Genomic DNA, 11870 nt, shown 5'->3' with positions numbered 1-11870 from the left:
CCAGTTAAAATTACTGAACCTGCCATTTCGATGGAATACTTTGAAAGTCCTGTGGAGGAGAACAATGAAGTTCCTACTAGGAGCAAGAGATAGAGTATTGCAAAGTCTTTTGGTGATGATTTTCTTGTGTATCTCATAGATGACACTCCCAGTTCTATTTCAGAGGCCTATGCATCTGAAGATGCTGACTACTAGAAGGAAGTAGTTCGTAGCGAGATGGATTCCATCTTAGCGACTGAAACTTGGGAGATAACTGATCGTCCTTATGGGTGCAAACCTATAGGATGCAAATGGGTATTCAAGAAGAAGCTTAGTCCTGATGGTACTATTGAAAAGTACAAGGCTCGGCTCGTGGCTAAGTTATACCCAAAAGGAAGGTGAAGACTTCTTTGATACTTACTCACTATGGCTCGACTGACCACTATCCGAGTTCTACTTTCACTAGCTGCCTCACATGGTCTTCTCGTTCATCAAATGGATGTTAAGACTGCTTTCCTAAATGGAGAGTTGGACGAGGAAATTTATATGGAACAACCAGATGGGTTTGTAATAGATGGTCAGGAAGGAAAAGTGTGCAAGTTGCTGAAGTCTTTGTATGGACTCAAGCAAGCACCCAAACAGTGGCATGAGAAGTTCGAAAGAACTTTAACAGCTGCAGGCTTTGTTGTGAACGAAGCTAACAAATGTGTGTACTATCGCCATGATGGAGGTGAGGGAGTTATGCTTTGCCTGTATGTTGATGGCATACTGATTTTTGAAACAAATCTGAATGTTATTAAGGAGGTCAGGGATTTCCTATCTCGCTATTTTGAGATGAAGGATTTAGGAGTGGCTGATGTCATTCTGAACATCAAGTTGTTGAGAGACGATGATGGTGGGATTACATTGCTTCAATCTCACTATGTGGAAAAGATCTTGAGTCGCTTTGGCTACAGTGACTGCAAGCCCTCTCCAACACCATATGATGCTAGTGTGTTGCTTCAAAAGAATCGAAGAATTGTTAGAGACCAATTGAAATATTCTCAGATTATTGGCTCGCTTATGTACTTAGCCAGTGCTACAAGACCTGACATCTCTTTTGCAGTTAGCAAACTGAGCCGGTTTGTCTCAAAACCAGGAGATGTGCATTGGAAAGCTCTAGAGAGAGTTTTGCGTTATTTGAAAGGCACTACAAATTATGGAATTCACTACACTGGGCATCCAAAGGTGCTTGAAGGGTATAGTGGCTCAAACTGGATCTCAGATGCTGATGAGATAAAGGCCACGAGCGGTTATGTATTCACTCACGGAGGTGGCGCTGTTTCTTGGAAGTCTTGCAAGCAGACCATCTTAACGAGGTCAACAATGGAAGCAAAACTCACAGCACTAGATACAGCTACGGTCGAAGCAGATTGACTTCGCCGGCCCTTGAATGACTAACCGGTTGTTGAGAAACCTGTACCGGGTATCCTTATGAACTGCGACAATCAAACTGTGATCACGAAAGTGAACAACTCAAAGGATAATATGAAGTCATCAAGACACGTTCAGAGAAGGTTAAAGTCTGTCAGGAAAATGAGAAACTCCGGAGTTATTGCATTGGATTATATCCAAACGTCTAAAAATCTGGCAGATCCTTTCACTAAGGGTCTATCACGTAATGTGATAGATAATGCATCGAGGGAGATGGGTATGAGACCCTCAATATGAGTTGTTCACAGTGGTAACCTATTCTTTGTGATCGGAGATCCCGTAAATTAGATGTGGAAGACAAGCTGTTGGTCAACTGGGAGGAGAGTACCCTTACTGTTAAAAATACCACTCCATGAAGATGCAATACTCTCCTAATCTACATGGCAGGTTGATGTATATCTTAATGTGTTCTAAATGGCTCCTTGAAGCAGAGATGTTGTCCTGCAAAACATCTTTTGAAGAACGCACCTATATGAGTCTGATTGTTAAACGTCACAATCTATGAGAGTAGGGTTCTCTCTAGTAAACTCATGAAAGGTCTCGGAGTATGACGCATAAGCTCCACCCGCGGGGAAGACCCACGGTAGCCACGTACCGGTCAAGGCTTTATGTGAAGCTAGATTCGCAGAAAACTTGCAGTTCAAGGCCCAGTCCACTGTTCAAGTTGCTTACTAGTGTAGCATAGAGTTCTAGGTGGAAGTTCAACTTAACAGTCTCCACTGCAATACCGGTATATAAAACAATGTTTTGGAACCAAAGGCAAATTTTGTGTGCCTCTGGGATCTGGTGGGGGATTACTGGAATTTTTGTTTATTTGGGCCTAGCCCAATAGAAGTTTCAGAAATTCCTAATAAATCCTAGAGGCCCACGCAACCCATTCATGCAAGGCAAGAGGTGGAACTAAAGTTTAGTCCCACATTGCTAGTTTAGAGGGAGTTGGACCTCTTTATAAGGGACATCCACGCGCGCTCCTCCTCCGCCGCCCGCCTCGCCATGCCACGCCTCTCCACGACGCGCCGCGCCACCGGTTGCGGGAATGAGCCGAGCCGATGTTAAATTTTTGCCATGCACGACGGGTATACGAAAGGTCACGCGGGAGCTGAAACATTTTTCGTAGTGGACACTGAATCCGAACGGGGTGCCTCTTCGGTTGAAGTCCGTTGGCTTCGTCTCCCTCTCTTCGTTTCGCCTCCCGTCGCTGCCCTCTTGCCTCCTTCTCTTGCGTCTATAAAAGGGAGGACGCTCCTCTCAGAGAGACGCACCAGAACTCATTCTTCCTCTCGCCACCGGTTCCTGAACACTGCGTTGCTGCTACGGTCTTCCTCATCCCGGCTTGCGGCATGCACCGCAGGTCGGGACAGTAGGCCTCCGAAAGTGCGCCTCTTTGAGTCCTGTACGGGAGAAGGGTGATAAGGTTTTTGGGGAGCGCTCTGCGCGACTACTGACTTCTTCGTCACGGACGCCCCAGACTCCGACGACTACTTCCCCAACAACGACTACTCTCCCCGACGTCGACAATCTCCTCGACGACATGGAGGACACCGACCCCAAGTCCAGTGCCTCTGCTCCGGCTGCTGCCTCGTACGTGTACTTGTTTTTCCTGTTAGAGGTCCTGTCACAGTTGCTTGTTCTAGTGTTTGCCCTAGACATGTTACGATCTACCTCATATATGCATCTTGATCTACTGTCTGCTCTAGAGATGATCGGTTCTAGTTCATTATGCTGATGTTATTTACCTTCTCTTTGTCAAATCGCATAACTTGTTTTATCACTGCTATACCAGTCATGCTTTTTCTAGCATTTCTGTTAATAAAATCATTCGATAAATTGCTCATATTTCCAACAGTTTATGTCCTCACAGGGGTGACACTTTTACTTTGAGTTGGTGTTTAGGGCCTCGATCCGCCAGGACGTAGTATATGGAGCTCCAGCGTAGATTCCTATCATATCCTTGAGATAGTGAGATTAGGGCTCGTCGCACGTGTGTGACAACGAGATTTGGTGTTTGGCACTTCAAATCAATTCAAGGGTCAACAACAACGAATGCGGCTCCAGGGCACTATTCCTTAATGACACATGTTAACAATTCATGCTGAGTCAAGAACATAAGCCGGCGCAACGGCCACGACCTACGCCACCAGAAGATGGTTACCACACCTGCCATGCGCAAGAGGCCGCAACAAGGGATGATGCGAGCCTTGCCGCCGCTTGTCCGGGTGCTGATTGTCGCAGCCCAAATCCACCACACAAACGATATATATCGCTTTCTACGAGTGTTAACGCGTCGAACGCTTAAAGTGATCGCACGTATGGGCCAAATGATATATATCGCGCTCTGCGAGTGTTAACGCGTCGATCGCTTAAACATCACATGTATGGGCATGCACACCTAAAACCTGAGAAAGAGAGAGAAAAAGGGGCATCCAGCGGTTGATCCCGGGTTGGCTGGATGGTGGGGTAGTGCTGCTAGACACCAAGGCACGGTTACCCCGCAAAAAAAAGGCCAGTGATAGGCTCCGGCGCACCGGCCCAAATTTGGGCCGGTCGCAGCGCATCTGTCCGATTCATCCATTTACATCCGTCAGATCTGACGCCCCCTATAGTCGTCTTCTTCCCTTGTTCCTCACACTCCCGCACACAGAGCATCGCCCCCGTCCCCTCCCCCTGACATGTTGCCGTCAGGGCCGTCGCCGACGAGCTCCGACGCGTCCCCGTCCGTCCGTGGCCGTCGGGATTGCATCATGGCCACCAGTGGGCCCCCAGCGCGCGCTCAACAAAGGATGCAACTCGAACGCTCCCTAGCTCGTTCCAGCTCGCGGTTCGCCCTGGTTCCAGCATGCCCCCGACGTCACCGTCTCCGGCTCGCCGTGGCCGTTAGCTTGCATCTTGCTGTCCAACAAGAAAATTCTGAAGAACAAACAAAATCCTCAAGTGGTCGGTTGAAGCAAAAATATTATTAGGTTCCAGCAAAAAAAAGCTCTAGTTCCAGCAAAACAAGTTCAGTAGAAAGAAAGCTCCAGTGATTGTAGCAAAAAGAAACCAGCTTCCAGCAAAAATATGTGCCGGTTCCAGCAAAAACAAATTTAGCAGGGAAAAGCTCCAAGGTCGATTGTAGCAAAAAACCAAGCTATTTCCAGCTAAATAATATGCCGGTTCCAGCAAAAACACAAAACCGGTGATAGCAAAAATAAAAATGGAGGCAAGTTTCCAGCAAAAACAGATGCAGAATGCAGCAAAATCCCTCGCTGGTTCCAGCAAAAATCGCCAACGGTGCTAGCAAAAAGAAGTAGCGGTTGTAGCACTGGTGCCGCCTAGGTTGCAAAAACGCTAGTACTTGCAGGTCCGACCATGGTCGGATCCAGCATCTTTCTCTGTAGCACATCGTCGCCGATGCTCCAACATAGTGGTTGGGCTTGCAACATCCGCCGCCACATCGCCGGTCGTGTGCCAACTCCAGCTCGGCCGTGCGCCGATTGCATCATCATCATCCCCTGGTTCCAGCAAAAACACGCCGCGCCGTTGCTCGCAGCTAGAGAAGAGACTGATTAGGGGGAGGGGGGAGGGGGATTGGAGGAGCTCGCCATGGAGGTAGGATTTTGGCGGCCGGGGAGCTCGCCGGAGGAGCAGGACCACCGATTGAAAAGAGAGGCGTGGCCGTCAATGAGGAGTCAATGGGAATCAATGGATGTAGCTATGTACGAGAGAGAAAAAGAATGAATGTGTTGTTCGGTGAAGAGATAAGACGCCCAGGGGATAAGGACGAGGGAAGCAGAAGTGTGGGCCATACGCGTGATATGGCGTCCACGCGGCGTGCGCACGGTAGACCGGCGCACTGTTCGGCCGGCGCCCCGGCCACAAACATTTACCAAAAAAAAAAAAGACACCGAGGCACGATTGGGTTCGTGCATAATTGGGTGGCGCGACCAAATTGAGGGAAACTATCCGACCTTTGCGGGAACCGTCCAGGGATGAAAATTGTTTTCTTCACTACTTTTTTTGGTTTTCTATCGGGTTTTAGCATTTTTCTTTCATCCATTTATGTTCTTTTTCCTTTTCCTTCTACATTTCTGCTTTTTAACTGCTGATACTTTTAATTCATGAACTTTTTCATATTAGCGAATAATTTTAAATTCACTAATATTTTTTCAAATCCGTGAGCTATTTTTATGAATTCACGACAATTTTTTGGACTCATGAACAATTTTAAATTCGTGAACTTTTTTTAGTACCCGGGCAATTTTTGAACACGACAAATGTTTCGAATTCATGAACATTTTTTGGATCGCGAGCAATTTTTTGATTCACTTTTTTTGATTCAGGAACAATTTATGAATTCATGAACAGTTTTTGTATTTGTGAACAACTTTTGAATTCACAAACATTTTTCAAATTCGTGAATATTTTTTTTCAATTTTTACAGATTTTTTGAATCACAAACATTTTTTTATATTCACGAACAAGTTTTGAATTCGTGTACTTTTGTTGAAAACCCCCCGAAAATCATACCTATGCTACTGTAGCATTAAGCAAGGCAAGGCGAGCCGCGATGTTGGGCGACCCACACCACCCTTGTAATCGAGCGAGGCAAAACGTCCTGACATGAACGAGCACTATGGTCGGAGTTGCCACGGGCGCTACCTATCACCCCCTTCTGCCACCAGGTGATTCGCTGCCCTTAAAAAGAGGCTGAACGCCACCACCGTCCTTTGGAACCTAAGTGGAGCTTCTTAAGATCTCAAAACAAAAGGTGTTGAGTTGGAATCACATTTTAAGGATTTTTATAGTTTCGAGCAATCTAGTTTCAGGAAAACCAGTAATGGGGAGCTCTCACTTTTTTCACTCGACTCTTTGATTTTAAGCTTGAGAATGTTGGTTTTAAGAATGAGTGATTCCCCTTCTCCGACCCTTACCGCCCAACCGGAGAGCGGACACCTAATGTGTTTCACTTATTGAAGTGCCGTCAAAGGCGTCCTTGGGGTGATCTCCTAGTTCCTACGGGATGAAGACAATGGGGTCGCTCCTTTGATTTTCCTTCCAGTTGAAGTCCCTAGTGATCCCAGATGAGGGAAGCCTAGGAGAGCTACCGACTCCAACTATCGACCATATACTATCTCCTCTACCTTTTGATAGCCTATCTTTTTGTCTCAATAGTGTTTTAGTGGCAGTCCCTTTCCCATTACTTGGAAAAAGTGATCCACCGGTTCAGGTATGCCGGCAATGACCTCTAGTAGCGGCGATGGTTGTGATGGTATCGGCTAGGGTTCCTCCGAGTCGCTGGATGTGTGCGATGATGGATACCCTAAAAAACATTACAACTATGGGCGATTAATAGCAGACATTTAGAAAAAATGCAGCACGGCAGCCGCCAATATAACGCTGATATCATTGGTGTGTTTGGATTGGAAAGAAATAGCAGGATCTTCCAAAGAGTTAGACGGCCGGCGGCCTGTACTAGGCTACTTCATCCTAATCCCATCGGAAAATGAGGCAGATAAAACACACAGTAGCAAACAATTTGTCAGTTGACGCGTAAAACTGTGAGAGCACCGAGCAAGTTCACCAAGCAACAAGGCGACGCCCGAACCAAGGAAACAAATAGCAACTGTAAAGATTAGGATTCCTTGAAACTATTGTTAACCAGTAATATAACACGGCCTAGTTCGTCTAAAATGACGAGTAAAAGCACTACCCTACCCTACTACAAGTCGTGTATTTCTTTAGCGTAACTCCCAGATGTTACGAATTCCCTGTCTATACAACCTGGGATTTATAAACTCGTCGCAGCCTCCACCACGACTGACAACGGAAGAAGTATCATCACGCAGATTTGACGGGCAGCGACGACAGGGCCAGCCCTGCTCCTTTGGCAGTTTGTTCCAGAGCCAGCAGGCGCAGCCCAAACTCCAGCCCCTGAAGGAAAGAGGTTCCCATCAGACAAAGATATACGGAGTAGTACTTACTAATAACAGAGCCTTAACCATGGAAAAAGTTGTGTATGGGAGAAGAGAACTAACCGGGAGCTCTCCTTGCTTCATGGATCTCGTAACCACCGGCCGCTGCAAGCCTTCCTGCAGCAAACGAACATGACGATGTTAGACCAAGTGATCGTTATGCTGCCTTTTGTATCACTGTACCTTTTTGCAGACGAACGCTATGTGGTACAATTCAGCTACCCAAACATCTATTCCCATGTGATTCAGAGGTTTTTTTAAGCTAGTGAGAGATGCTGCAACAAGTTATTATTGCAAGAGCGGTAATTTCTGGCTACGTTCTTACCAGGCGGTTCGGCAGCATCGCAACATTTGGTTCTATGAATTGGAGGAGGTACGACACGCCAGCCAATTGGCAATCCTGTTGATACAACATCGTTAGTCACCACAGAGAGAAATGTTATCCGCTAGACTCACTCCTGATATCAAGAACTTCGCAAGGGAATCCCTTTGCTAGAAATCACAGCATAGAGTTCTTTCTTTTTTCAGTGACAAGTGGCAGAAGTGTAGAACAGATTTCCACGGTTAAGAAGATCGATGAAAGGAAGTAAACATTTATGTGCGGAGGAGAACCTGCTTGTCTTGAATCGAATCCAACTTCCCATCCTGCACAAGCAATACAGTAATTTACGTTAGCTCAACTGAAAGACTGGCAATCAATACTGTCCAAATGATAGATACGATATAAGCTTACCATATTAAACGCCAACTTTTTTAGATTTTCCATTTCTGCACCAATGTCCTTGAGTTTAATCCGCGCACCGGCAACCTGAAAGAAGAAAATGGGATATTTGTAATTCACCAAGTAACTTGGAAGTGTTTACTTTGTTACAAATCAACCATTGAAAAAAAATACTTAACACTGCATGGATGGCCAAGTTCACTATTCAAATTAAGCTGCGCCATGCGCAGTTACCATTACAATGGGAAGCATGGAAATTTAGGAAGTACCTCATCTCTTATTTGTCCAGACATCTCCTTTTGCTTATCCAGTTTATCATCCAACCTTTGTATACGCTGTGTCAAGTGCCTTTTAGCAGCCTTCAGATTGAGAGAAAAATGTCAGTACTTGAGAATTCAACAGCCTGCTTAACATAAAAAAGGAACAATATTTTTTTTTGATATTCCACATTTCTCGCACGAAAAGAGAGGCAAATTAGGTACACATTTAAATTGATTAGCCTTTTTAGAATCACATCAACCAGTTTGCAACCAGATTGCCAATGCATTTGATTTGAAGAAAACATATCTTACTATAAATAATAACATAGTTTGAGGAAATACAAGCTCAAGATCCATGTTAAATCAACATATGATGGCAATTTTCTTTGTAAGAAACCACTTCTTTCAAGCTCATTGCCCTTGCAGATTTCTTTTCTGTTGGAAACAGGTCAGCAGTAGCACAACAATGACTAGTGACTTTTTAGCCAAATATATCTGAGAGCAAATAGATATGGTGAACACCAAAATTCGTATCACATCCATAGTTATAACAAGCACGAGTGGTGCAATTATCCTTTTTATCTGCAAGATAGATGGTAGTGCTCTACCTCATGATGTATTAAGCCAAGAAGGTTAAAGTAACAAATTTGCACAATACAAAGAAGAGGTATGGTTATCTAGAAGCACAGAGGACTAATATAGGAATAAAGGAGATGGTGACCCTTTTTCCAATCAAATATAACTGAAAAACTATTTTATACTTACAGCAAGAGAGTTCTGCACTTGTTCCAGATGCTTTGTCATGCTTGAGACAGCATTAGCCATATTTTGCTTGGTGACGTACATTATGCTAGAAAATGAGATACCCTGAAAGCGTGCAGATACAAGTAAGTACTCCCTCCGTTCCAAAATAGATGACCCAACTTTGTACTAATTTTAATACAAAGTTAGTACAAAGTTGAGTCATCTATTTTGGAACGGAGGGAGTATATGATAAGTAATCCAATGTAGTGATGATGTGATCAGGAAGTAAAAGCTTGAATCAAACCAAACACTACTAGGCAGATAACCAGGACAGCACAAGATCAAATAAATACCAAATGTATAAACTAGAAAATGACGCTTTTTATGCATATGTGTGCCGATTAAGAAGGGTAACAAGATTTAGAAGTTTTTCTTTTGCCGGGTAAAAGGGAGTTTATTCCATAGTAACAAGGTTACAATCTGCTAATACAAGATCATGAACAAACGGGCGTGGCCGTTGCAACCAACAAGCGGTGCTACGAGCCGTATGAGCATAATTAGCTCGACAATGTGAAACCATCAAGGTTTAGAAGTAAATAAGACAATGAAGAACTCCAGGCAGGATTTTGGATAATTGCGAAAAATGCGGCAGAACCACCACTTTTAGTTTTTATTAAAAGAACTAAATGAATAGTTATAGAACTACGAGTTGGTGTGGTGTACCTGGAATTTACCTATTTGCAGAGTTATGGCACAACTAGTACCCTAATCAAGCCCTACTAATTATCTCTTCACTGTAGACTTGCTCAAGATTTAACAGATATTCAATGTCCATCCTTTTCCTTCGAGCGATTTGAGATGCATAATTTTAATGACGACTAAAATTATAGTTTTCACATATACGATGTATTTTCCATGCAGGATTTGCTAAGGAAAAGTGTGCATTGCACATGACGGTTGCTAGTGTTTCTCGAGATGTCGCAAATATTGTTGAAGATTGAAGGCTAACATAAAGTAGATATCACGTACTTTCCACCACATATAGGCATAGCCCGCCACCCCAGCAGCTGCAGCAGGAGCTATGAAAGCTGACAGAACTGCAAACAGATGAAAAACAAGGGGTTATAAACCATGTAGATGTAAAATGACCAAAATACGACCTAAAAAAAGAATGAAAAAAATACAACAGCCAGATTTTAAGCAGCAACGGAACATATTAGGTATTTTACACACTTCTCAATTGCAGTTTTTCAGACTGCTTGTCCCCTGTAATTAATGTTTTTATTTCTGTAATCAAACTGCCATCAACATCAAATATATACTTGTATAATCCGAGAAAAGATGTGTATGGACTCTGGAATGTAGCAGAAGTCAACTGCACTCCACTTTTATTTTGGAAGACGTTATTAGACCCTTAATGTTAGCAGCAGCATGGGAACGAGGATATGCCAAGTAATGTTAACCAAGACATGGTTGGATAGTCACAACAAGGAAATTTCAGGGCGGCAGATGAACGCACCTTTGTTGCCAGGGTCGATATGAACAATAGTCTGAGCCATTGACAAATGTCGGACCTCCCGAGCAAGCATTTGCAGCTAAAATTGGTAGAAAACATAATTAATCCACTGATATAAACATACTCTGGACGCTAATTTATTTTCAGTGCATCCGGTTACAGTCGCTGCATTATAATACAGAGAGCACAGGACACACCTGAAGGTGGAGCGCGGCATTTTCTTCGGCGCCGCTGCTGTCTACTCCTTTCTCGCGCAGAAACTCCTGTGAAAGTGGAACCACCGCCGCCGGCCGGCCGCAGCACATGAAGTCAGAATAGGAATTAGACAAGCGCGCACTCTCGCCGCCGGCCAGTCAACACCGCTAATCGATGTGACCGGTCGAAGCGAGGCAGCAATGAATAGATTAAGCCAGTGATCGATCGGTCGCGCGCGCGCGCACGCACCTGGAAGTCCTTGAGGATGTCGGAGAAGCGGGCGGCGCGGCCGTTGCCGAGGACGATGGGGGCTGCGAAACCTGCGCGCGCGATCGACAGATCCGTCAGCAAAAACAAGCACGGGAAGCTGAGCTCGCGATCGAGATGAAAATTGACCGGAGCGGAAGGGCTACGCACCGACGCCGGCGAGGAGGACGTAGCGTCCGAGGTGCACCGACGCCGTCGCCATTGCTTCGCGGTGCGGGCGACGAGGCTGGGGAGGGGGAGAACGTCCGCGAGTTTGGCCTTGGAGGAGAGGAAAGAGCTGTCCAAAGCGGGTCGGTTCGTTTATATAGAGCGCGCGTCGTTTGGCCGCCTGACTCTGGTTACGGTCCAATAATTTATTTGGAAACGTTTGGGACCGGGGCACCGGCCGAAGCTTCGGCCGGTCCAGTCCACGCGCGCACGCCGTGACCCAGTCGCGAGCAACCACGTGGCGCTGCGGATCTCGCGAATCTCGCCTCATTCCTGTCTCGCAGCTTCGCGGATCTCGTCCCCATCCTCATCTCCTCCAGCGCCGACGCCCACATCTCGCCGTCGGCCATGGAAGGTCGAATCCCCCGCGCGTCCATGGATGTAGATCTCACCCCGCCATGCTTTACAGCCCGTTTCGCCATTGGATGCAGCCCGTTGACCAATCCCCATCCCCGGCGGTTGCAACTCCCACACGTCGCGTGCTTCTGCCTCGCCGCCGACGAGCCGGACGGCGATGGTCGACACCGGAGGCTTCTGCAGAATCGTCGCACCCCGTC

General features: G+C 45.7%; 1 protein-coding gene across 1 annotated transcript; it reads right to left on the bottom strand.

The window, feature by feature from the left end:
- Positions 1-7034: 7034 nt before the first annotated feature.
- On the bottom strand, positions 7035-11308 carry LOC119279386. The gene is made up of 12 exons (XM_037560632.1): positions 11257-11308; positions 11089-11159; positions 10842-10907; positions 10648-10723; positions 10158-10225; positions 9150-9251; positions 8394-8483; positions 8137-8211; positions 8016-8048; positions 7729-7803; positions 7467-7520; positions 7035-7362 (listed from the first exon to the last, which is right to left on the bottom strand). Exons 1-12 carry the CDS (start codon positions 11306-11308, stop codon positions 7270-7272), a joined length of 855 nt encoding a protein of 284 aa, XP_037416529.1. The 3' UTR covers positions 7035-7269.
- Positions 11309-11870: the final 562 nt, after the last annotated feature.

Source organism: Triticum dicoccoides, chromosome 3B (genome assembly GCF_002162155.2).
Source record: "Triticum dicoccoides isolate Atlit2015 ecotype Zavitan chromosome 3B, WEW_v2.0, whole genome shotgun sequence".
NCBI classification, from domain to species: domain Eukaryota; kingdom Viridiplantae; phylum Streptophyta; class Magnoliopsida; order Poales; family Poaceae; genus Triticum; species Triticum dicoccoides.
The sequence above is the reverse complement of the archived record's forward strand: the minus strand, read 5'-3'. Positions and strand labels throughout refer to the sequence as shown.